This window comes from Salminus brasiliensis, chromosome 5 (genome assembly GCF_030463535.1).
Source record: "Salminus brasiliensis chromosome 5, fSalBra1.hap2, whole genome shotgun sequence".
Taxonomy (NCBI): domain Eukaryota; kingdom Metazoa; phylum Chordata; class Actinopteri; order Characiformes; family Bryconidae; genus Salminus; species Salminus brasiliensis.
The window spans coordinates 28,606,506-28,632,558 of NC_132882.1; the positions used below are offsets into that span (position 1 = coordinate 28,606,506).

The window sequence follows — 26,053 nt, forward strand, 5'->3', positions numbered from 1 at the left end:
ATGAGTGCCTCCTGCAGAATGATCAGGGGCCCTGCAGAGAATTCAGACTCAAATGGTTCTACGACACACAGCAGAACGAGTGTGTTCGCTTCTGGTATGGAGGATGTCAAGGTAACGCTAACAGATTCGACACTAAGCAAGAGTGTGAAGCCCGCTGTGTGACTGCATAGAGACTCCTGGAAATGTTCCCTTCAAAGCAACTTAGCAGCTCACTTTTCCCTGTTGGTACAGAATGTGATGATGCAAGACGACGTGTGACAAAAGATTTTTTTTAAATGCTTTAAGGTCATTCAGGTCAGCAACACCTACACATGTCAAGGTTTTCTTTCCTTTCTTTGACACATGTCAAAGTTCCCCCCCTTAAGACAAAGCACTATAAGAATGCCATGTTAATGCTCTGGCAATGGCAGGTCCATGGCTTAACACTGGACACGTGCTGTATTGTAGTCATTAATGGCCTTTGAGCAGAGAGAAATATTTTTTTTTTCTTGGAAAAAAACAAAAATAATTAGAAATTCAGCAACTGATTTGTTTTATACTTGAACTATAACTGCAAATTTTCCAGCTTTGGTGCTATCACTTCAAAATATACTTCATCTGTTTCGCTAAGTGGGTGTACATTGTAGGTTACTATGCGAGTCTATATCAAGGGTGTCCAATCTAATCACAGTAAAGGGCCGGGGTGGCTGCAGCTTTTCTAAGTCTTTTCTAAGTCACATGTGGTCAGTCTTTAAACAACTGACCACATGTGCTTCTGCTTGGCTGGAAGGAAAACCTGCAGCCACACTGGCACTTTGCCGATAAGATGGGATACCTCTGTATAGTCTATAGCGTTTTATTAAAACCTTTAGCTAAAAGGCACATTCTAAATATCTACTGGGTTTATGCAGTTCAGTAAATCAGCTTAAAAATGTTCACTGTTACTACAAAGGTGCTTTTTCAGTTCCAAAGAGTATAATTCTGTATCACCAACCGCTATGCAGTTCCTTGTTATATATATTTTTTATTTGTTCATTTTGTTTTGTACAAATAAACCTGTGGACACAATTCACACGTGGTATCAATGATCATGAACAAATTTGCTGACTATGCTTATTTTATAATACTGAAAACCACAACACAATGATTAACTCGGCAGCCCTCCTACTGTACAGCTGCTTATGAATTTGCACTGATGCTTTAGAAAGCTTTATTGCAATGTCTATCAACCACTGTTTGACTGTGATTGGCTACCCGTAGCCAGCTACACATGCATGATCTTCACATTTACTTTTAGCACATACAAGAACAGAGATCATACACTTGCATTATAGTGTTGGTGTTAACAACACTCTTAAAAATAGAGGTCCTTCAAATGGTTCTTTGCGCAATGCCATAGAAGAACCACTATTGGTTCCATAACGAACCAAGTTTGTAATAGAGACCAAATCAAAATTGGCTTCTATCTTCTATGCCGTCGCTCAAAGAATCATCTGAAGCACCCTCATGTTTAAGAGTGTCGCTGCATCTCCACAAACAAAAGAGTTAGTTGGCATCTTAGGCAATCAGACTTCGACTTCACACACTGTGATTAGACCTCCTCATTGTGGGTTAGGGGCTTTAGCATCGAGGTAACTCTTCCAGCCTCTTACTTCCAGACCTTCACAATGCCATCTCTGGAAGAAGTGACTATAAAGCCCTGGGTGGTCTGGAAGGTGGCAATGTCAGTAATAATGTCATGGTGGCCCACAGGCAGCGACTCTGGGCCTCTGCGAGGGGCGTCCTCCGTGGAGCCACTCTTCTGCTTACTGTGGATCTCCTAGTGAGAAAGGAGGAGGCAGATGAAAATTAGGTAACAATCCAGTAACAGTATAGATAAGGCACAGAAAATCAATCAATGCGTCAAACCTGCACTACTTCTGTTCCCTCGATAATCTTGCGGTTGTAGAACACAGAGGGGCAGTGAAGGGAGTCATTGGCACCTCCAGCAACAATGTAGGACCTTTCAGGATAGGCAAGGTCCCAGAACCTGAGGATATAATTGGTAACATACCATAAAGGCATAGACTTCTCCAGACAAAAACGATGTTTTTCGTTGTTGTCTCCTGTGTCTAAAATGATGAATATTACAAGGCTGCATTCTGTTGGTGTATAAAGAGAGTGCTAGCTGCTATGTATATAGATTCAAGTTGGATTCACATTTGTTTTCTTATCAGGTGGCTGTTGTCGCTGACTTGTTTAAACCAATCTGTGCTAATGGAGGCTAAAAAGCTACAATCAGAAAAATACATACATTGTGAATATACAGTGTACTATACTGCTGACTGCAGTTTAAAGCAGATATTTTACTAAAAAATCTTAAGCTTTCAGAAAAGAAATTGCAAATGTCAGCATGTTTATTAGTATATTACTTAGAAACATCAATGTTTAACCCTGAACTTCAGGATTATGTTACTTTATTTTAATAAATTAATAAACCACTTGAAATGAATGCCAATTACCCAACTTTACAGTATAATCCAGTAAGAACCTCACTTCCAAATTCATATGACCAATCTCTCAATTCATAAGAAGAATCTCTCACTTCTCATTAGTTATTAGACTGGAAACGTTTCTAAACACACCTTATTCTCATGTCTGATCCAGCAGTAAGTAGAAGGGGGTTGCCATCAGCAGGACTGCAGTATATGCCATGCACACTGTGAGGAGACGGCTGAGACAGAAGAGGTACAGATGAGTATGAGGAACAAGCTAAATGTTCTTAATAGTCATCAGTGGGAAATGGCTGCATTTGTAAAAACTGGAGGTGACTACATGCCTGCATCTCTGAAAGTGGGGGAGCCGAGCTGGCCCACAGAGTGAACTTCCTGTCTCCTGTCTCCATGTCCCACATGGACACCTCGTTGTTTCCTTGGACAGCTGTGGCGCACAGTTAGAGAAATTAAACAGATAGTTACAGTTGTAGAATCTGCTGTGTAACACTCATGGTGTATACATACTGAATACATGCATAATGATTAAGTCCCTTTTAGCAGTTCATGGAAAAAGCTTTGACCAGTACATTGCTTGTTATTTTATTGAGCATACTGAGTAAAAGGGGGCAGGGAGGGAAAGTGCACAGTCGGCTCAGCAGTTGAGCTGGTCTCAGGATGGAACAGGACATCTCCAAGAGCTAATTGGCAAAAACTGTATTAATTACGGAGGATTCACTTACCCAGCTATCATCAAGTTAAAGACCTACATTATCTCACCTGTAATGACAGACGACTGATAAAGGGGGTGCATGAGCAGACGTCTGATTCGAGCTCGAGCCGGGTGGGAGTGGTTGGAGATTGGTAACTGGAAGCGCATGTCCCAGCATGCCATTGTGCCATTGCTTGTGCCTGGGAATTAAATACATCAGGAACACCAATACAATCTCAACAGAATTTCCTTTAGGTCATTTTTAATGTAGTGTATTAATTGAACAGACCACTTTAATGGACACACTTACCCACACACAGCCAGCACTGATGCATGTCCACGGCGAAAGAGGTGATGAGACCCAGACGCAGGTCATGGCGGAGGGTCCAGGCATTGCTGTTGCTGCGCAGGTCCCAGCCCACCAGCGAGCCGTTGACTGTGGCATAGGCCAGTACGGATTGAGCACCAGAGTGAAAGTGGTGCATGTCCACCACACAGCCATCCTCCTTCAGGTCCAGGAACCTGCAGAGCACAGGTTCATTTAAAAGTGAGGAAAGCATTTGCCCAGGATTCTGTAGAGCAAGTATGAACACATTTGGTTGGTACTTCAGTCAGATAACAATAGCTGACAATCCATTTGTCTACATATTAAAGCAGCAGTATGCAAGAATTTGTACTTTTTGCTACTGGGCTCCCCCTACAGTTGGGAGTGTAATTTGTTTGTATATATCTGGTATTAACACAAATTGTGTCTTGAGCGCCCCCTCATGGACAGCTCTATACATGCATTTGTTGACAAGTTGAGGGATACAGAACCGAGAAAGACAACATGGGCAATAAAAGCAGCATATCTGACAAGGTTGAGTAATTTTACAGCATTGTTTTTGTTTTGTTTTTTAAATATGATTAGGGTTACACAACGTCATGCAGTTCCATAGACACATAGTGCAGTAGCCGATGTGCCAGCTCTGGAGTGGCAATGACAGAGACGTGTCAGTCAGTGTACCATCCAAACAATTCTGACACTGTCGTTTTAAGGTAAATTTGTTACATGTACCTTTAATTTTGAAGAGTACATTGAATAAAATTTTTTTTCTAGATATAAGATGTCATGAATCACTCTAACTAGCTGAAAATACACTTGTGTCTACTTAGCAACTGAATACATTCATACTACTAACATTAAAGCCAGAGTACTATCCAAAGCTTAGGCTGCTGAAGAATAAATAAAAGGAGCAACAGACTGTTCTCTGAACAGTCTTCTGGTGTCAGTCTCCTAAGAGCGCAGTGCATGTTCTGCAGATGATCAGTGAAATCAGTGAATACCTGGTCTGACAGGGCTGCACCTTGGGGGATTTGGGGGGCTTGTTGGCCTCAACTGCGAGAAGCTGGATTGAGCCGTTGTCTGAAGCCACTGCAAGGTAGTGTGACCCCTGACAAAAAGTCAAGGTTTTCACATGGCCTCCAATGCGGGAATATGTCAGCACTGACCTGAAATAGAAATTTGAGATCCATACCTCTATTAGAGATCCACCACAAACTACATTACTAACTGTCCAAGAACACATTCAAGCAGAACCGATTAACTTTAAACGAACGTGATGCACCTTGTGGTTGTTGTCTTTCCTTCCATTTTCTGACTGTCCCAGATCTTCACCGTTCCGTCATTCGAGCATGTGGCGAAGATGGAGTGCTCGTCGGACACTCGGATTCGGTTCACAGCAGACTTATGCTCATGGAGATGGGCCACCAGCAGCCCTTTAGGATGCCATCCTATAAAAAATAAATAGTATAAACTTCATATGATATCATAAAAGCAGTTCTAACACTGGGCTAACACTGAAATGGTTGGTGAATAGGGCCCTATGTTACAGAAAAAGCAACAGTAGGGAAAAGTGGTCATTACAAGATTACTGTATGGCAGCAACAACATAGCATTTGCAAGGTTTCAATGTTATATTTGCCGATCTTCTAAAACAGTGTCTCGACAGTGTTAGTGGCCTTAGTAGTATAAACTGTTAACCTGGCAGCGGAGGCCTGCTCTCCCACTCAGCACTCTCCATCATCTGCTTGGCCATGCGCTCTGCATTACACTGCTCTCTCTTCTGCTGCACCAGCTGCTGGAGTTCAGCCTTGCAGGTGGTCACGCGGCGCTGATACGTGGATGCTCCAGTCATTGACTGCACTACCTGAACCGCAGGGGCTGCTGCGGCTTTCCTGGGCTGAGCAGCTCCACCTTCGGGTGCCTAAAATAGGAGGGGAACATGAGACCTGAGTACAGCACAGGAGGTGAATCTTAAAGTCTGCATGTTATCCCTTACACTTTTGTATTGTTGAGCATTTTTTGAGGCTTTTTATGCTTCTTGAGTTCTGCTCAAATTGCTCTGTAACTACTTTTCAGTGAATGTAAGGTACATAGTAGAAGAACTAGACATACAGTAAACTCTAGCTAGACTGTAGCTAACAAAACTCTAGCAGGACAATCAGTCACCAAAGCAGAGCATATGAATAATGAGGAGTAATCAACGTGGACAAGCACATGTCTTTAAAGGGAGAAAGCTACAGCAGGGTTAAATGGATGAGATGGAGGGAGTGCAGAGTGGAAGAGGGGGCAGGGAGGGAAAGCGCACAGTCGGCTCAGCGGTTGACCTGGGCTGAGGATGGAACATGAGGGAGGTTAAGAGTCTGGGAGGATCGCAGGTGCCCTCCGGCCAGAGTTCCGTTGGGTTCCCCACCACCGCTCGCAACTAGAACAGTAGTTACCGTCGGCGGTGCTGGAGTCGTGCTGGGCGGGTCCAGAGAACCGAACATGCTCTTCCACTCCTCATTCAGGTTGGAGTCCTGCTTTGTGTGTTTACGAGCTGGTGGGAGACAGGAAAAGACCATTTTGACTATTTAAACATCTGGAAGTTGTGTGTCAATCTGACTGACCTCTTACACTACTTACACTTTTCAAGGTTTAAAGAATCTTTAAGAACTACAGGCAAATGTAGTAATCAGCTGAAACTGGTGGACAGAGGTCCCAAGTGTAGAACTTTAGGGTTCTAGGGCTGAGGAATGGCAAGAGCCTGGCGATGCATGGTTATGCATCACAATTAGGGCTGTCAGCGTCAACACATTAACGCATGCGTTTAATCTGCATAAGCTTTAATGTGTTAACTTTTTTTTAAAGCAAATTAATCACCTTAACAAGTTTGGCCCCACCTTCATCCCGTAGGTCACTCTCAACTCTTTACAGAGTTTAGTGACATATTAGTGGTTTTATTAAGCGACGTAAACACAGCATCACTACTGTTAAGCACAGAGGGTAGATTACACTAGCTTAATCTAGCCCAATGACCAATTATCCATTTATTTTATTAAAGTTGGAGAAGCATCCTCTCTATTAAAGCTTCTGTTTTCCCACCCCAAAAAATTAAGAATGTGCTAGCTAGCATTTTAACTTCTGATAAATCTTAATTACTCAGAATAATCAGAATATTGTTGTGATTAACGTGATCAAACACAACAGAGGTCACCGTCTACTCAAAGATTCGTCCTGGCCCCAACAGAGAGCAGACAAGAGAACAACACCACTGGTTGAACACAATGGGCAGTATCAAGGTCAACAAAAATGATAGCGGTCATGTCCATATATTGTATGATAAGTCGATAATGTAATCATCGTACCAGGCCTAATTTAGCTATTAATTAAGAAAATAAACATTGTGTTTTTGAGAATCAATATAGTATTGCAAAACATCACAATACATATATATAACAACATATATACAGCGTTTCAGACATTAACACATTATAATACTTCCAAATAAAGGGTTTCTGTGTGTGTGAAGAATTTGTCCAACAGATTTTCAAACAAATGTTTTTGTGGAAATGTAATTTGTGGAAATTAAACTAAAATGGTTTATATTTGTTGCACTGACCAGATAACCTAGACACCACCAAAGCAACAAAAGCACACAGCTACTATACACAGAAACTAAAAGCAACATTCAAAAGCAGTGCTGTCAACAAGGCTGTGCAGAGCCTCTGATGGCAGAGATGAACATTTTAATAGCTCTTAAATCTTCACAGAACAGAGGGAAGATGAAGCAAGATCCAAAACGCAAGTTTTCTCTATAAAACAGGTCTGATGCCATCATGAGACTCTACTGCTACTGGACTACAGTCAGGTCCATTAGTATCTGAAGAGTCTTTTTTTTTGTAATATTTCCTCGGTACACCACCTCAGTGGATTTGAAATGAAGCACTTGAAGCAATCAATATGTTAATGTAGTGAGTCTCAGCTTTAATTCAAGGGTTTTCACTATAATATCAATTAATTGGACAATTGACCGATAATTCATTTTAAGGCCGGGTGTGTCTTGTTTCCCTTATCATTTCAAAATTACATTCACCAAGTCAGGAGATTAAAGGTCGGGGGTTTATTCCAACTTCTAAGTATGTTTTTGGTAGCAAATTACAGCTGGAAACTGTCACTATGAAGTCTAAAGACGTGTCAGTGTAAGTGAAGGAGGTCGATTAAGCTGAAAAAAACAAAAAAACTATTGTTGAGAGTGCAGAAACTTTAGGAGTGACCGAATCAACAATTTGGTACATACCTAAGAAGAAGGAATGCACTGGTGAGCTCAGAAACATCCCCAAAAAAAAAAAAACCCTTCAACACATCCTCAATTTAAGAACATTCTTGAGGAGGCGGGTGTAGCATTGCCAAAAACTACAACCAATCAAGAGAAGCCTTCATTTAGATGATTTACTTCCCAAAGAGGTGTACAGAGGCAAAATTACTTGTATACCGTATATCTACTGGACAGCCTGACCAAGTCTACTGGGGAGTAATTAAGTTAGTCCAGTCACCCGCAGTCCAACACTCCAACAGGACACTTCCATGCGACTGCAACATACCGGCTGCAACAAGAGGGTGCTATTAGCCACCGATCACATGCACTGCTGTGCAAAACTTGTGACCAGAACCGTTTACAGAACAAGTTCAGTGAGCGCTCTATTATGACAGCAAAAGGTCTCTGCATCAAAACATGTGGAGGTTAAATCTTTAAAAAAAAGACAGACATGCTCATCAAAAGCCAAATAATATACCAGAAACAGCAGAGGTGAAATCTGCAAACAAATAAAAACATGACACATTAACCTAAACCACACGAGGAACTGACATGTCAGAGCCGCTGCACAAAATCAGGACTGATGGAACACACTGCCTACCTCTCTTGTCCTCAGATTCCTGCTTGGGTTTGATAAGATCCACCTGTCGGCCAGTAATGCCCAGCATGCCCAGGTCGATGACTCCGCTCTGGGCTCCGTCATTCAGATGGGTCTGGTCAATGATGTTGGCCTTAGCTTTGTTAGACTTGAGCATGAAGTCTTTCAGAGCAAGGAGCTTGTCCTCCTCAGCTTCCGTCATTCCCTAGAAGTAAAGGCAAGATTGGCAGGTAAATGGTCATGATTAGTTGTGGACGGTCCTTACTGTCCGATTGGTCCTGACCACAACATTTCACATTTTGGCCACTTAAAATACAGAGCCTGTGATCAGAGTGGCCACTTGCCTAGGAAATTCCTTTAGCTCCACTCCCCCCACCCAACCTTCATAAGAAGCACCAGACCAGTTGAGTTCACAGCTACTTTTCAGCCTCCCCCACGAGATCCTGAGCCTCACACAGAACTGGAACTGTATCAAACATTTTGTATTAATAGTCCAACTGTTATATTAAAGCAGAATTATGCTTGAATTGGCATTTCTTGCTCCTGGGCTCACCTACATTCAGAAAGAGGAATGCCACCGCTAAAGAACACACATTCTAAAGCGTGATACAGAGAGAGATACAGAACTGTCACTGGAGGTGAAAGAAGCATGTGAACTGAGGTGGTAGAGCAAAATTACAGGATTTGACACTATTATGATTTGGGTTATGCAGCGTTACGCAATATTTCTGAGCACCGTTCTGACCACTACCAGTTACATAATGCAGTCAGCAGCATGTAAATGTTGCTAAAACTTTACAAACACAACAGTTGATTTGCTTTTCTAGCAATGGAAAAGTTTTCCTGGACTTCAATTTGACCTTGACCGTTTCTGTTAACTGCCATTTCTTAACTATCTCTATTATGAACACATTATGATCTGAAAATGCTATTTTCATAAAGCCTTCTGCAACCTTATGGACATTAATGAATTATTATAATATATTTTTGCTAAGCTTTGCTAAGCATGATGCACTTAACTGTTTATAATAACAGATTTTTTTATGCAAATGTTTGCATGCCACTGTATCCATCATTCAGGTCAAGTATTCTTCATTTTGGCAAAAAGATGCATTAGCATTTTTTTTTTTTTTCTGCAAAATAAAACATCCATCAACTACATTTTGTGTAGTTACTACACACTAATTGTTATTGTCTATAAGCTCTGTAAGTTCTTATTTGTCTTTATACAACAGTTTGTTCCGGTCATAACAGCACGTTTTTCCCCACAAACACTGTATCACTCCACAGAACGCCACTAAACCAAGAGGTTACATAAATGCCCCAGGTAACATAAATGCCTCCTTACACAGCTTGTGTGTGTTAGGAGCTGGAGAAGAAACTGCAGCCTGTGTAGCGAGGGAAGTTCATTACTGTGACGGAGCAACAAGCTGCTTGTTAAGGGACTATAATTTGGCAGAATTTGCTATGTTCCCGGCTCTGTTTATTTATTTTTTTTACTTATTTTCCGAACTGTTGTACAAAAGCAACACTCACCTCCGGCTTGCGGGTGCTTCATCACAGCTGTGCTGTTATTTCATGGTAACACACGACCTGGAGTGTTTTACTGCTTTATTATGAGACATGCAGTTGACCAGTGATGTAGAACTGAAGATACCAATCACACCCTCAGTCTTAAACAACTGACTTAATCTCTCTACTACTCACTATATGAATGTGTTTCTGAATTGTTATTGTCTTACTTTTAAGCTTTTAGTCTAAAACCTTTAATCTGAACAAAAAAAAACCTAAGATATAAAGGATTTATTCTCTGACCTGTGACAGAAGCTTTTTCAGCAGCTGTGCTATGGCAGGATCTTCAGGAATGGGGCATTCTGGGATGGAGCCGTTGCGTTTCTTCTGACGAAGCAAAAGATGTCTGAAGAGACTGCTAATATCTTTGGAGCGGAGCGCATAGTCAAAGATGGAGCGACTTACAGGCTCTTTGAGCACACTCAGCAGCACTATCTCCTTATCAATCTGTCAAAAGGCAAAAATAATAATAATAATAATTACCACAACAACAGAATTAACTGAGAATTAGCTTGGAGCTGGGTAAGGGGGGTTTAAGGTGCAGTCTCACCTGTATAATAGGCTGAGTAATGAATGGGCTGAGGTGGGGCATGAGTTTGCAGTAAACATCGGCAATGTTCAGGTGTTGTGCAACAACAGTGATGAATCCTACAGCCCCGTAACGGATCCACAGGTTGGGATGACATAAGAAAGGAGCTGGCAAGACAACAGATACGAACGTGTGTCTTCTTAGGTTTAAAAATATTTGCAAACCATCATGAATCATTGCATTCCCATTTACTTCACCAATTATGCTCAACCTAAAACTTACTGCTACATTAATATAGTACAATAGAGACTGCTCTTTGTTTATGTCTTTTCCAGTAAAAATGACCACTCAGTTTTTGTCTATCTCCGTTTTAAGGAGGTATTTCTAAGAAATAAGAAAAGAAGAAGTGCAGAAACAGAAGTAAAAAGAAGATGCCACCATCAGATGAACGAGAGAGGGAGACGCGATGAGAGAGAGGAGGCAATCAAGCTCCACTTTGGCTTCAGGTCTGAAAACACCCACAAATGTTTTTGACAACCTTCCCATGTGGGTCTGAAAATTTGTCAAGCTGCTCAAATCAAATTTCTGAAGCTTCTAGTGTTCTCAGAACAACAGACTGACCACCCAGAGTTCAGATCTCAACATTACTGGATGTGTTACCTTAAGTAATTACTTGACTGGTGAGAAGTAAAGCTGGGCAATATGACCATATTTTATCGTATCGTGATCAATTCTCTTATTGTGATACACAATATGCTTTTCTAAGCATACTGAGGATATTGTTAGTGCTTAGTAAACACTGACCACTGGTTTCATTACAAACAGTGTAATAAGACTGGTTTAATTAAATGAAGTGCAGCAGATGTTGAGTAAAAAGCACTGCACTCTGTATGTGAGATAGGTCTTCTGAAAAGAATGGAAGTTGCAATAAAGGGTAAATAAGGGGGACCACTATGGTCCAGGGGTCACGTGTTTGAATCCCGTGTTTGAAACCCAAAGCTGGGGACCCAGCACTTTCCTCTGAGCATATCGGCTTCCTGGCAATGGTGCGAAAAGAGGTGCTGGCTGGCTGTGTATGTATGGTGTTAAGTCCTTACCCAACTAGTGTCTGGAGCACTGCTAGTGCTAGGGGGAGCTACGAATGGGTGGATTAATTGGCAGTATCACATTGGGAGAAACAGGGAAAACTTGTCCAAATTATTTACATATATAAATAAAGAAGGGTAGAGACGACAAACACACTAAGACTATCAATATTACTCTTGGTTGAGGCTTTTGTGTTTTTTTCCTGATATTAAAAACTACTTAATTAATACTACTTAATAGTCATTTTACCAGGAACCTAAATAAACACCCTTTGTGCAGTATGTTACACATGTGAATACAACAACACATTTGCAAAGCTATCTTTAAATGTTGATCTTTGATCTCTCTCACCAATGTCACCGACAAACTCATAGATGTGTGGTTTCTGCAGTAGTCCCAACTGACACATGCAAGTGAGAGCGTTCAGGGCTTTATAAATAACAAACTCTTCCACATCACTCAGGCCTTGCTGTAGCAACGGCTTCAGGATGGATGAGCTCTGCCACCCTACATAAGCTGCTACACCTGCAGAATAAGAGGAAGAGGAATTAGGTACTTTATCCTCAGCATGTGTGTCTAAGAGCTAAGAAGTAGTTTATAAGGATTCTTATGTCTTACATCACCAAAACAAAGAATACAACTTACCCACAATACTGTCAAAGAAGGCCCCACGGAGGTGCCAGTCATTCTTGTCGTTGAGAAAGGTGATCATGTGTGAAAGCAGCACATCATTGGCCTTCTGCCTACCAAAGAACACGCAGAGACGTGTGATGCCGTTCTCCATCAATGTCTGCTTCACAATGTTCTCAGGGTCACTGAGGAGGGTCACCACCTTCTGCTGAACCATCTCGTGCAATGCCTGCAGCTCTGTGAAGAAAAGTCAGACCATAATAGATTGTCAATAGGAACCTTCTGATCAACAACTGGCTCAGAACTCTTAAATGACTGCTGGATGTAGAGGTACCTGAATCATAGTTTTCATTGGGGTGAAGAGTCTCCTCAGCATCTTCTCCATTTAGGTCCTGTTCAGAGTTCAGGTTGTTCTCCTGCACCAGCTCCAGAAAACGCAGGGCTGTCTCAGCCAGGTGGGCAATGTTCTCTATTGGAAAAATCATACACGGTAACTCAGGTAAACAATAGGAAGAGGGTTGCTCAATAATACCTTTGCTTTATTCACTGTTTGAAATGTAGACACTGAATTCATCTTCCTACACTAGACTGCGGTTACCTGCATAAGCAAGTCTGACAATGGTGGCCTCATCCTGGGCCAAATGTGCAATGCCAGGCAGGATGTACTCTGGGTAGATGTTAACATCATTGCGGGGCACCTCTTTGACCAGTGCCAGGACTTTAGCAAGTGTGCGCACAGCCTCGGCCCTTACACGAGGCACTGAGTCATTGCAGAAGTGCAGTAAGTAAGGAGTGATTCGGTCCAACAGTATCTCCACACTCAGTCTGCTGGCCAGGTGGAGTACCAACTCTAGCGCCGCCAGCTTAGAATCACAGGAGCGCAGCGTCTGCAGGCAGGAGGTGATTACGGACACCAGCACCACCAGTCCATGTTCTTTAGTCGACATGAGCTCCTGAGATGCCTTCTCTTGCTTCTCCGCCTTCCCCGCGTCCTTTCCTCCACCACCACACAGGTTATGGAGGATATTATCCAAGTCCTTGCGAATCACTAACACTCGCTCATCAGCAGACTGGAAGGTCTCTTTGGCAAACTGGGCCATATAAGGTTGCAAGAAGGTGTAGAAGATGTCTGGGAAGGCCTTTCCTCGTTGCTGTTTCAAATAGTCTTCAGCGGTCAAGCGTTTTTCAGGTTCTCGCTGAACCATCTGGGCGACCTGTGGATATTATAACACACAAGAAGACACATTGAATACTGAGTGTTGAAAATGACAAACAACTGTTATTTAACTGTTATTTAAGTTCTGCATGTACATTATACATTTATTATAAACATATTTATTAATACACATTACATTAACAGGATAGCGTTTGTTATTTTTCTTGCATTTTATTTGGATTTTTCTGTGGTTTTATTTATGAACAACAGTTTTTGGAGTGATGAGGCTCCATTCAACAACAGAAATTGCTTTGTATGCAAATACATATATTCAATTACCAGTTCTCTGATACTCTTGTCTTCAATTTTCATCAGAACTTGCTCCGTTTGAAAATGTCCCTTCCGGTAGGCCAGCAACTGCGAGAGATCAAAAAGTGGGACGCCCTCTGTGAACAGTTCTGCAATTACACAGCCTGAAAGAAAAGAAACATACATCATTAGAAAAGCTATGTTAGCTACAATTAGATAGAAAAAAAAATCAGAGAAACTGAATCATACCAGCTGAGAAAATGTCCATAGGCTGTTTGAGCTCCCCTCTGGTCCTTTGGCTGTTACTTGTTAGGTCCACCAGTGGAGTGGTCTGGTCACTCTCGGTGGTAAACATACTGCCATCCACAAATCTCTCTGGCGCTATGTAGCACGTTCTCCTTCGTGATGTGTCAAAGAAGTAGTTGAAATCAGCAGGATTATCCTCAGGCAGATATGTGGGCTTAAAACTAGCAAAGTCTGTGAGCAGCACCCAGTTCCAGCTAGTCACCATAATGTTCTCTGTCTTAATGTCCCCATGACGCACGCCTGATTTGTGAGCCTGGTCCACAGCATTAAGGATCTGGAATGCTATCCATTTCTTCTCCACGTTGTTGAGGAAGGGTCGCGTGCTGATGCGATCATACAGGTTGTCGCGGACATACTGCCGAAAGAGAATGGCTGCTTTCTCTGTCAGCGTGGCTTTCTGAAAGGGCAAACAGTTCTGGCAAGAGTGCAGTCTGATCTTCAGCTCCTCTAGCTCTTGCTTGTAGCTGGTTAGGGGCAGGGAAGGATCCTGAATGGCAAAGACCTTCACCACTACTAAGCCCTCTCTGTGTTTTGCTCGGGCCACCTTGAAGAATCTAGTGCTGCCAAGACTTTTGTCGTACTCATAATCATGGATGTCTGAGAAATAGCTGTCGACAGACAGTATCTGTGAGGGAGCGATTCCAGCCAGCTGATTTCCCATTCTGTTCTTTGTTTTGAGTGAAGGTTCCTTAGGAAATGAAGGCTAATCTGACGATGAGAAAATGGCATTATACATGAGTATTGTTCGGACACAAATGTTCAAATGCTGGTTTCAGAACTGTATTTTCTGGGTAATCATTGGATGAGCATGAAGTGCTGAACTGTGCTGTCCAGTGTCTCAGTGGCTCATAGAGCTTTATGAGTTTCTGAATTTTTAAGACAGCAGAATTCTTACTTCATAAGGAACATCATTTTCCGGACCCCTTCAGATTTATATAGAGCGCCTAAAGTATTCAGGTAGAAAAATAATGTTTAGAGACATAAACCGTATAAACTATTTAATAGATCCCTCAGATTAACAATCTGTTCCGTCAATCAAACTAAGCCTTCCCTCGGCTTAGTTAAACCGAGGGAACGGTTTTGATAGGTTTTTGCGTCTCTAAATATTATTTTTCTATTCTGACAGTTCAGAGGGCTCCAGAATTCTTTTTTTTAGAGAGAAAGTCTAAACTAACTGGGAAATCATGTTTGAGAACTGTACTTCAGGATTAACAACTAACAGCAGCCCTATAATTCAAGTCTTTGTGTATCTAACCTATAAGACATAAACAGAGAACCTAGGGCTAATTCATTATCCAGGATCTGCCAGAATCTGTTGGTTAATGTTTATAAAGCTAAAAGTCAAGTATTTCCAATAAGACCTTGCTAACTGGCACTCCACCTTATCCCCTTTAAGTTTACTTGAAAACAGGTAATGCTAGGTCACCTGCCATCTGGTGATCAGAGTGGTATAAACATCTGGTGATCAGAGTGGTATAAACATCTGGAGATCAGAGTGGTATAAACATCTGGAGATCAGAGTGGTATAAACATCTGGAGATCAGAGTGGTATAAACATCTGGACTCAGAAGGGTTTCAAGCCCTCCAGCATTCAACCACAGAAATGCTTAGTATGCAAATGCATATATTCAAATACCAGCTCTCCGATGCTCTCAGTTTTAATCAATACTAAGCTATTCCACCTTATTCGCTTTTAGCTTACAGCTAGTGCTAAGTCACCTGCCATCAGCACGGGGCACAACAACAAACACTAGCTAGCTAACATCTGGACTCAGGAATAAGGCAGACTTAAGAGTTTGCATTTCTGCTGACAGCTATCCAGTCCGTGCGAACATGTAAGACAGCCCTAAATATGTATCTAGCACTATATTAGCTACTACATCGGGTGGATTTTCAGCAGCTATTGCAGAAGCTGGTACAGTAAGCTTGCTCGGCGGGAGCACCGTGTTGTTTACCTGCTTTTAGTTCCCACTCGACAACAGTAGTTTCATGGCGACGGAGCCTTTCACACCTCGAAAGCCTAAAAAAAACAATTTAACAGCCGGACTGCTTCATTAAAATGACCATAACAACTGACATCACGCATCAAATCTCACCGACTCCACAAACACAGGACGGGCTCTTGTTGATGAAACAAAAAATGGGACTCGTCTTCGGCGGTGCCGCTGGCTGATCTGGGGTCGCTCTGACTCGCGGGCTGAAGCGCCTCATTGGATGCAATGTGGACACACCTGATCCAGGACCTGTGAAAAGGAGCGCAGAGTGGAGGATTCTGCTTCCGGTTTACGAGGCCTCTGGATGTGACTCATCAGAGGCCAGCGTTAACCGTGGCTAGCTAGCTGAGCTCAGGGACTGGACTGCGCTGGACTGCGTGTGTGTGAAGATGTGTGCAGCATTTTCTTCAGAAAAACTCGAGGATCGGTTACGGAGTTTGCAAGAACTGACAGAGTTTACAGAGAGCTGTCGCTCACATCTCACAGAGGTGTTTAAGGCTCTGGACTGGGATCCGGACTGGGACCCGGACCCTCAGGTAAAGCTAACCGGAGCAGGAGCGACCTGTTCACGACGGAGGTCGAAAATGAGAGAAATGGTTAAAATGCACGAATAAGTTTTCCCTTAAAAAAAAAAAGAAGAAGCAGCTAACCAATGTTGTCTTAATGAATGTGGATTCGCTGTACTGATGTAGCTAAAATGAACACTAAGCTAGCTCATTAGCCAGTTTGCTAAACGTCTGTCTTTCATTTTTAGGCGTTAATTCTTAAGCACACCTCTTAGTTTTTTTCCCCACACATGTAGCTAATAAAAAAATAAAAAAAATTGTAAAAAAAAATTAATGTAAATAAAGTTAAGGGGTTTCGCGTTGATTGTAGTCCTGCATGAACCTGCATCTGCACAACCGCTGGCCAAACCGCTTCCCACCACAGCCTGAAATTCCTAAACACAAATGTAAATAAGTAAATACATATAATATAAAGCAATATATAAAAAGATCCCAAATCACAAGTTATAGCCTGTTGGACTGATCAGTTTTTATTTTTATTTTTTTTTAGACGGTAAAAAAAAAAACATTTAATGAAGGTTTTGCAATCCACAGTATTTATCACAATATACTGACATGCAGACAAATAATGAAATGTGTAGTTGATCAGTGCTCTTAAAGCATTGACAATATCCACAATACGCTCAGAACAGCATATTTTTCTGAATGTTTATCACAATGTCAATAAAACATTGACATTAATGAAAATAATAAAGCTTTAATAAAAGTTATTATATATATATATATATCTCATAATAACTGACGTATTGTGGATATCGTCAGTTCGCTTTAAGAGCACTGATCAACTACACATTTCATTATTCAGAGTATGTGGATGGCAGTTTTTAAGAATCTGCCACTACTGATGCATTTGTCTGCATGTCAGTATATTGTGAAAAAAAAAAAAAAAAAAAAAAAAAAAAAAAAAATATATATATATATATATATATATATATATATATATATATATATATATATATATATATCTTGTTTTTTGGAAAGCAGAATGGTCACCCTGTTTAAGCTTGCAGCTGTTACTTAACACCTGACACTTTAAATGTTTTAAAAATTTTGGCAGGAACGAATGGAGGTGTGTTGCTTTGACACAAATCACACCGTTCCGCACAGGAGCATGGAAAAACACAAAGCAGCATGCCAACTCATCCAGTTAGGATACTCCTGGGAGGAGCAGGTAAGCAAATATACAGTATCATTCATGCCCAGTATACCTCAAGTCTGCACAGCCAATCTGCTGTCTGTATATTAGTATTTGGGTTTTAAAGGCCCAGATAATGGAGAACTGATTTTAATAAAATAGTTGTAGTCACTGTATTTACATATTTACATATGGCCTTTTCACCCATTTAGACCACCAGAACAGAGCTTAGTTGCATGTCAGTTTTAAAGGCACAGCAAATGTCACAAATGTAACTTTAGTTATTACATGCAAAATACTATATGCCTCAAAATTTATGACAAAGTAACATTTTTGGCCGTGTAGTTAGTGATTAGATTGGTGTCCAGTGTTTGCAACGTTAGACTGTTGTGGCTGATGGACTGCATCAGGAGTAAGTAATTAAATAATGTTATTTTCTTTTCTCACAATGTCAGTAAAACATCGACATTAATGAAAATATTAAAGCTTTTATAAATGTTAATTATTTTATTTATTTGCTTCTTTATTTTCCTTGTAAAACATGCTTATTAGGCTATTAAGGCTGTTTATTGTAATGTATAAATATAGTTATATATAATATATAATTGATATTATTAGTGAGTGTATACATAGTGTCTACATACAGTGGGGAAAAAAGTATTTAGTCAGTCACCAATTGTGCAAGTTCTCCCACTTAAAAAAATGAGAGGCCTGTAATTGACATCATAGGTAGACCTCAACTATGAGAGACAAAATGAGAAAAACAATTCTGAAAATCACATTGTCTGATTTTTAAAGAATGTATTTGCAAATAATGGTGGAAAATAAGTATTTGGTCACCTACAACCAAGCAAGATTTCTGGCTGTCACAGACCTGTAACTTCTTCAAGAGGCTTCTCTGTCCTCCACTCATTACCTGTATTAATGGCACCTGTTTGAACTCGTTAACAGTATAAAAGACACCTGCTTACAACCTCAAACAGTCACACTCCAAACTCCACTATGGTGAAGACCAAAGAGCTGTCGAAGGACACCAGAAACAAAATTGTAGACCTGCACCAGGCTGGGAAGACTGAATCTGCAATAGGCACGCAGCTTGGTGTGAAGAAATCTACTGTGGGAGTAATAATCAGAAAATGGGAGACCTACAAGACCTCTGCTAATCTCCCTCGATCAGGGGCTCCACGCAAGATCTCAGCTCGTGGGGTCAAAATGATCACAAGAACAGTGAGCAGAACCACACGGGGGGACCTAGTGAATGACCTGCAGAAAGCTGGGACCAATGTTACAAAGGCTACCGCCAGTAACACACTACGCCGCCAGGGACTCAGATCTTGCAGTGCCAGACGTGTTCCCCTGCTTAAGCCAGTACATATCCGGGCGCATCTGAAGTTTGCTAGAGAGCATCTGGATGTTCCGGAAGAGTATTGGGAGAATGTCTTATGGTCAGATGAAACCAAAGTAGAACTGTTTGGTAAAAACACAACTCGTTGTGTTTGGAGGAGAGTGAATGCTGAGTTGCACCATACCAACTGTGAAGCATGGGGGTGGCAACATCATGCTTTATGGCTGTTTCTCTGCAAAGGGACTAGGACGACTGGTCTGTGTACATGAAAGAATGAATGGGGCCATGTATTGTGAGATTTTGAGTGCAAACCTCCTTCCATCAGCAAGGGCATTGAAGATGAAACGTGGCTGGGTCTTTCAGCATGACAATGATCCCAAGCACACTGCCAGGGCAACAAAGGAGTGGTTTCATAAGAAGCATTTCAAGGTCCTGAAGTGGCCTAGCCAGTCTCCAGATCTCAACCCCATAGAAAACCTTTGGAGGGAGTTGAAAGTCTGTGTTCCCGCCGACAGCCCCAAAACATCACTGCTCTAGAGGAGATCTACATGGAGGAATGGGCCAACATACCAGCAATGGTGTGTGCCAACCTTGTGAAGACTTACAGAAAACGTACAAACAAAGGATATATAACAAAGTATTGAGGTGAACTTTTGTTATTGACCAAATACTTATTTTCCACCATTATTTGCAAATAAATTCTTTAAAAATCAGACAATGTGATTTTCAGAATGTTTTTCTCATTTTGTCTCTCATAGTTGAGGTCTACCTATGATGTCAATTACAGGCCTCTCTCATCTTTCTAAGTGGGAGAACTTGCACAATCGGTGACTGACTAAATACTTTTTTCCCCCACCGTATATATTGATATAGTCCCCCCACTATGAATACACTCATTAATAATATAAATAATTTTTTTGCTTCTTTATTTTTTAATGTTTACTTTTCTGTCTAAATGTTTCTTTAAAGTCTGGTTCATGTCCACTCATCACACTCAAGTTTCAAAGTCTTTTGATCTTTGCTTTGTCTTCAGGCAGAGATGTACGACTCCTCGATCTGCTATGAGAGGACAAATATTCCCAGCATAAAACTGGGTAAGTTGAACTCTATGTCCAGTCAAAGGGAGTGATATTTGTGCTGAAGTTTGTGTTTTTCCACTCATGTAATGCATTAAGTGCCATCAGATGTATCCATTGTTGTGTTACAACCAGTTATGTGTAGAATAACTGAGCGATTTGCAGCTGTATCATTGATTTGATAATGATTTCCTAACAGATAAACATGAACAACATCAAGTTATCCTGCAGGCCCGGGCAAGTGCCCCTGCTGTCTCCTCTACGGGAATCTACTGCCAAAGTAAGCTCTTATATACAAGGCAATGCAACCTTTTGAACCTTTTGTTGTTGTATACATTTCTTGGGGGTCTCAGACGTTTTGTGAATTACTAGCATATATCGTTGCACTCACACAAAAACCTTGTATCTCCAAGAGGGCAACTTTACTTTAAAGCAACATTATGTGAGAATTGGTATTTTTTGCACCTGGTCTCACCTTACAGTCGGGAAGTGGATTCTGAGGCACCTCTTTAAGAAGACCATGCTTACTTGCATTTCTGGTTTTGTGGTACAGAACCAGACTTGAAGGTGAAAGAAGTATGTGGGCTGTTGCGGTAGAATCATATTTTACACAAATATGACCCTGGTTGTGCAGTGTTACACAGTTTATGTGAACGCTGTCCACTTCAACAAAGTTACTACGAGCTCAGAGGAGCTACGAGTCAAATGTCGGGGGGCTGGGGGGGGGACAAAAAAATAGAGGTTTTTGTGTGACTGCAACTATCCTTTTTTTATTTATTTTTTTAGGCTTTTAGGCTGTACATTACCCATTTTAACACTAGATTTGTATTGACCAGTAATTATTTGCCAGAATTTTAGTATGCAATATTAAATTGTTGTTGGAGTCATGGGTTATTAGTTATTGATTTATTGAGTGATTTTTAACCTTTCCACAAACACCAGTATGCTTATGTTTACAACATCGTTTGACCAAGAATCCCGTGAAGAAGTATATTTTGTTTGTCTGAAGTCAAAACTGTCATCATTTATTTGTGTTCTATATTTTTTTTTCTAGTAACAGGGGTGAGTATTAGAGGATGTCTGGTCAAGACATATTTCCACTCATACTTGCTGTATCCTTTAAAAAATATCCTTTTAAATGGGCAGTCTTCACATCTCTGCAAAATAGAAATGTTGCGTCTTTTTAACAAAATAAACCTGAAGACTTGAGTGACATGATGGCTTGGGTCTCCCATTACATGTTGGGAATATCCTTGTCATTCATGTGTGCAAATTTATTTTAGTTTTATTTATCTGATTCTGACGCAATCATTTTGGGAAGAAGAACCTCTGGCAACTTTAAAATGCTGTGTGTGTGGGTGTGTGTATAAAATCCCCTGTTTTGTGCTCAGGCGACTACTCCACAGAGCCTGCAGATGTGCCTCGGAACTACAAGCGAGCAATATGTGACCTCACAGTGGCTGATCGGTTGGCTCTGCATGATCACGTTGTACAAAAGGCCAAAGAACAGTGTGCACAGGCGCAGTCATCCAGCAACGAGGATCTTTACGTAGATCTTGTCTCCAAGCTTAACAGAGGTAAATGTTTCTTAGTGTGGTGCAGTGGATGGAATCACTGCTGGGATTTGATCAGTGGAGATCCTTAAATGACAAACCATTGGGGTCTTAGTGCATTGCAGATGATTAGCAAGGCACGACATCGCAATGGGCAGATCATTGTTTAAAAAATGTAGTCGGCAGATTTGGCTGATATTTCAAACCTTCATGACTCATTTATTGTTCTCCAGAAGAATGAAAATGTAGGTGGTGCTGGGCTGCTGCACATACATGTCTGCATTAGTGGAATTTACTGTACTGTAACCTTGTAGAAAGATGTGGTACATCCCTCCATAATGCCAAAGTTCCTTTATAACTGACCTGCTAATGTTGTGCCCTTCCATATTTGAGCAAAAGGAATTGGCTACACATCAATGTAATGTTTTTTGATACATGCGTTAACACCCCTTAACACTCTTATTTAACTCTTATTACACACTAAGGTGTATTACTCTGACTTCTGTGCAACCGAGGGGGCTTTTCTTTGCTAATAGAAGTTTGTAATAACACTTTCAGCCCACTGGTGGGTTGGCTTTTTAAGAGGTTATGGCATGGGTAAAGGGTATTAACATCTTGGAGTGATTTCATTACTTCATCATATTTTCTGTGAATCAGACTGTTAAAGTTTTGCCCTGATGTGTCGTCAATTAAATTGAGCAACGTGTTGAGCTCATTGCTGCCCTTTTTGTTGTTCTAATACTTCTGCAATCTTCTTTTGTAAACACAGATGAAGAGCAGAGTGGACCAAAGTCACACCTTGAGGTGTTAGCTGAGATGAGGGACTACAGAAGACGGCGCCAGTCGTACAGAGCAAAGAACGTTCACATCACCAAGAAGTCCTACACTGAGGTACGTATTACAGCTTTCTCTTCTCTTCTTCTGGGCCTAACTTACCAAGATACAACTTGTGCAAAAACATTTACATCTCAAATCTCTCTAAAGTTACCTGAGAGATTTTTTCAGTAATTATCCCAAAACAGTTAACCATGAGATAATTATGGCAGTTTTGGGCCAGTGGTTAAAGTGCTGGGTTCTTGAGGTTTTGATACCCGGGTCCACCGAGCTGCCACCGTTGTGCCCTTGAGCAAGGCCCTTAATCCTCTCTGCTCCAGAGGCTCTGTAGCATGGCTGACCATGTGCTGGGATATGTAAGGAGAAGATTTTCTTTTTTTTCTTTTTTTTGTAGCAGAGCGCCATCTGTCGTCTTCTAGGTGCCATTAATGGACATGATTCTCAGCTGCCACCTGCTGAACAAGGCTAAAGTTGTCCTCTCACTCGAACTTGATCAGAACATAACTAATAGGATTCATAAGTGCATTACCCACTCTGCCCTGTAGATGGCAGCACTACACATTCTTTGTTCTCGCCTCTTGTTTAGAGGTGCTGGAAGTTGTGTGTAAGTGATTGAAACTGGTCTAATGGACGTTTATCGCTAGCTCTTATATAGCTCTTTATTTTTTATTTGATATTGATTCTGGTATCTTGGGCTAATCATATAAAGAAAGTATCCTGAGAAAATTATCCCAAAATAATATCCTGATAATTAATTTAAGGAAAAATGATTTGCATGATGTCATTTCATTGACAGTGGCACAGTTTTTTGTTTGTTTGTTTTTTTTACCACACCATTATGAACATGACATAAGTTATTTTTCCACCCTCATGTCCTTTTAGGGTTTCATAGTTTTGGGCAGGTTGTCTTCGTCATAAGTATTTCATTGACTTGTTTGCCATTTTGTTTTTTAGGAATAATGTTGTATTTGTATATTAATCAATGATCTACAGTCGTAGTCATGTGTGTGTGGCACTGTATTCAACAGGTAATTCGTGAAGTGATTGATGTCCACTCAGGAGAGCTAGCCAAACTATGGCAGGAGGAGAGGGAGGAGGAGTCCAAAACATCACAACACGTCCAGAGGTAATGTTGAGGGAGAGAAACCATGCAATTTTAGAAGCAGTAGACAGCTGAGTGTATGTAAAAGCTTTGCCTTTACTAAAGAACCTCTGAAGAGCCCTTTTCTGCAATGAGGAAAGTGGTTTGAAATATATCACATTTATATATTTCAAAAGAGCCCCTTTATGTTTATACACCTACCCTTAAGAGACATTTAAAACCGATTGACTCTGTCCAGATAGAACCCTCAGAAGGGCAAAAAATCGACCAGGTGTAAAAGGCTGTTTAAAGCACTTTGAAGACGCCTGCAGGATTCATCTGATACATGCATATAAAAAAAAGGGTAGATTTGTTGGTCCTATACCCTGTGTAAAGTAGCTGTAAGCACAAACAAACAGTTGAATTTTTATAAACAGGCCATTACTCTTGCTCTTACTCTTACTACTTGTAAGTGAGTGTTTTAGCAACAAACCCATCGTCAAAAAACGTAAAACTGAACTGCCTCTTCCTTTTCTAGGCATCAACGTGCAAGTCCTTGTGTGCATCCTTATTCTCATACTGTTAAGATAAGCTGGTGTGTGTGCTGCCACTCGTTGGTCACCTTGTTTGTCATGCTTGTGTGCTGCAGGAGGCCGTCAGGCGAAGGCCGCTCTGCATCTGTTGAGTCCCGCACAAGCTCCAGAGGAGAAAACGGCTCCCGCCACAAACGCCATCGGAAACGCAGTCGTGATCGCAGCCGAGAAAGAGAGAGCAAAAGCAGAAGGAGGTATGACACTGAAGCATGCACACAAGCATACGCTTATTAGTTTATGGATGTAACTGTAGTGATTTCTTCCATCCGTTGTGTCTGCTCCGTCTTATCTCATCTGACCATAATAAGTACCTCCTTCCTTTCTTTGTTCATGTGGCTGTCTGTAAACTTTAGTCAAGCTTGAAGTTGTCGATTTTGAAGCAGTAATTCTTTCAGTCTGGAACGACAGCCTCACAGTCCATGGTGATGTAAAACTGGCTTGACTGTAAACAGTGACACTGGTGTTCCAGCAGCTTCCTATTCATGGCCTCTGGTTCTTGTGTTTCTTGGGTTGTTCCTGACCAAACAGTTTCCTCTCAGCTGTGAGTGACAGTTTGAGTCTTCTTCCAGATGTTGGCAAAGTGGCTACACCTGCCAATAACCTGCACTTGCGTTCCTCACTTGCAAACCTACAGTCATGCTCTTCAGATCTGCACTGAGCTCCTTGGTCTATCCAATGAATGCTGTCAAACCAACCTTTTATGTCTATGCACAGAGGAGCTACCAGCTGTAGCAGAGGTTTTGGCCTTGGCATGTTAAAAGACATTGTGGAACGTTCAGCCCCACTGAATTAACAGTCTGTGTTTGTTCATGTATATTATTTACCCTGTATCACTCGGATGCTTTTTCAGTCTCTCGTCACTTCAAGACTTGATTACTGCAACTCTCTTCTGGCCGGTCTCCCGCTGCGCACCATCAGTCCCTTGCAACTTATGCAAAATGCAGTGGCACGGGTCGTCCTCAACGTTCCGAAGTTCTCTTCGCTCTGCTGCGCTCTCTTCACTGGCTTCCTGTAGCTGCAGCCCGCATCAGATTCAGAACCCTGACGCTGGCCTACACAGCCAAGACTGGACCAGCCCCTCCGTACTTGATGGCAATGGTCAAAAGCCAATCCGCACCAAGAGCCCTTCGAGCTTCAACCCACTATCCCTCAAAATCCACGGAAGACAAGCGTCCAGGCTTTTTTCGTTCCTGGCACCAAAGTGGTGGAACGAACTTCCCCTGGGTGTCCAAATGGCCGAGTCGCTCACTGTCTTCAAACGCAGACTGAAGACCCACCTCTTCAAAGAGTATTATGGTCTCCATACTGACTTGTGTTTAGCAGTGTCTAATCTTAGAGGAATCTTTGAATTTTAGTCTATTCAAACTAGCTAAGGTTATTCTTGAGTAAACAGTGAAGCACTTTTGTAAGTCGCTCTGGATACGAGCTAAATGCTGTAAATGTAAATGTTTTACACCCCAGTTATGTGTATCTGGATTTCCTCTGTCATTGTGATTGTAATTATAATCCTTTTGCTGTCTTCTTTTTATTTGTTTAGGGATTCTCACTCTCCTGAAGAGAGACACCACAAGAAAAAGAAAAAGAAGAAGAATAAACTGTGAAGTATTTACCGGATTTGGGTCAAAAACCAACTAGTGATGAAGACGGACGTGTGACGGAGTGTGTAGAGCTGTAGTCATAATTGCCTCATTTTTGTTGTTAGTTGTTGTTTGTTTTGTTTTTTTTGTATAATTTGATGAATGTAAACAATAAAATCATTTCTGAATGAACCCCAGTCATGTTCTTTTATTGTTTTTTTAAAATGAACGTTCTTCTTCCTCAGAATTCTCCTGAGGGCATTTAGTGTAGAGTCAGAGGTCTTTTGTGTTTTAGTTGACCCTAATGAGCCTGATATTGAAGGTCTGTTTGA

General features: G+C 41.3%; 3 protein-coding genes across 7 annotated transcripts in view; 2 read left to right on the forward strand and 1 right to left on the reverse strand.

Annotated features, from left to right (window-relative positions):
* Window positions 1–1,047, forward strand: part of col6a4a (collagen, type VI, alpha 4a) — a 28,332-nt gene extending 27,285 nt beyond the window's left edge. Inside the window, exon 42 of the mRNA XM_072680071.1 lies at window positions 1–1,047. Within this exon, the coding sequence (XP_072536172.1) occupies window positions 1–170 (170 nt within the window). The 3' untranslated portion in view covers window positions 171–1,047.
* pik3r4 (phosphoinositide-3-kinase, regulatory subunit 4) lies at window positions 984–16,882 on the reverse strand. 5 transcript variants are annotated; one of them, XM_072680067.1, is made up of 21 exons: window positions 16,064–16,882; window positions 15,923–15,987; window positions 13,911–14,670; window positions 13,692–13,825; window positions 12,795–13,410; window positions 12,531–12,665; window positions 12,212–12,433; window positions 11,918–12,091; window positions 10,502–10,647; window positions 10,195–10,398; window positions 8,383–8,584; window positions 5,812–6,023; window positions 5,186–5,408; window positions 4,770–4,935; window positions 4,489–4,653; window positions 3,473–3,684; window positions 3,231–3,362; window positions 2,798–2,898; window positions 2,604–2,692; window positions 1,888–2,008; window positions 984–1,798 (listed from the first exon to the last, which is right to left on the reverse strand). In XM_072680067.1, exons 3-21 carry the CDS (start codon window positions 14,626–14,628, stop codon window positions 1,628–1,630), a joined length of 4,143 nt encoding a protein of 1,380 aa, XP_072536168.1. In that variant the 5' UTR covers window positions 14,629–14,670; window positions 15,923–15,987; window positions 16,064–16,882; the 3' UTR covers window positions 984–1,627. The 5 variants fall into 5 exon arrangements, with proteins under 5 accessions (XP_072536168.1, XP_072536165.1, XP_072536166.1 ...); XM_072680064.1 differs by having other exon boundaries at window positions 13,911–14,675; XM_072680065.1 differs by having other exon boundaries at window positions 15,923–16,882.
* Window positions 16,261–25,913, forward strand: snrnp48 (small nuclear ribonucleoprotein 48 (U11/U12)). Its single transcript, XM_072680072.1, has 9 exons — window positions 16,261–16,497; window positions 17,585–17,698; window positions 20,041–20,101; window positions 20,283–20,363; window positions 21,475–21,660; window positions 22,406–22,527; window positions 23,499–23,596; window positions 24,201–24,338; window positions 25,682–25,913. The coding sequence occupies exons 1-9, from the start codon at window positions 16,351–16,353 to the stop codon at window positions 25,743–25,745; spliced, it is 1,011 nt and encodes a 336-aa protein (XP_072536173.1). The 5' UTR covers window positions 16,261–16,350; the 3' UTR covers window positions 25,746–25,913.
* The last annotated feature ends 140 nt before the right edge of the window (window positions 25,914–26,053 follow it).

Coding starts and splice junctions, on each gene's coding strand:
- pik3r4 (XM_072680067.1), bottom strand. CDS start 14,628: ATGGGAAATCAGCTGGCTGGAATCGCTCCCTCACAGATACTGTCTGTC. Junction 12,092..12,211: donor CTTCTTTGACAGTATTGTGG/GTAAGTTGTATT, acceptor CTTATTCTGCAG/GTGTAGCAGCTTATGTAGGG. Junction 5,409..5,811: donor ATGTTCCATCCTCAGCCCAG/GTCAACCGCTGA, acceptor CTCCTATTTTAG/GCACCCGAAGGTGGAGCTGC.
- snrnp48 (XM_072680072.1), top strand. CDS start 16,351: ATGTGTGCAGCATTTTCTTCAGAAAAACTCGAGGATCGGTTACGGAGT. Junction 16,498..17,584: donor ACTGGGACCCGGACCCTCAG/GTAAAGCTAACC, acceptor AAATTTTGGCAG/GAACGAATGGAGGTGTGTTG. Junction 21,661..22,405: donor TGTCTCCAAGCTTAACAGAG/GTAAATGTTTCT, acceptor TTGTAAACACAG/ATGAAGAGCAGAGTGGACCA.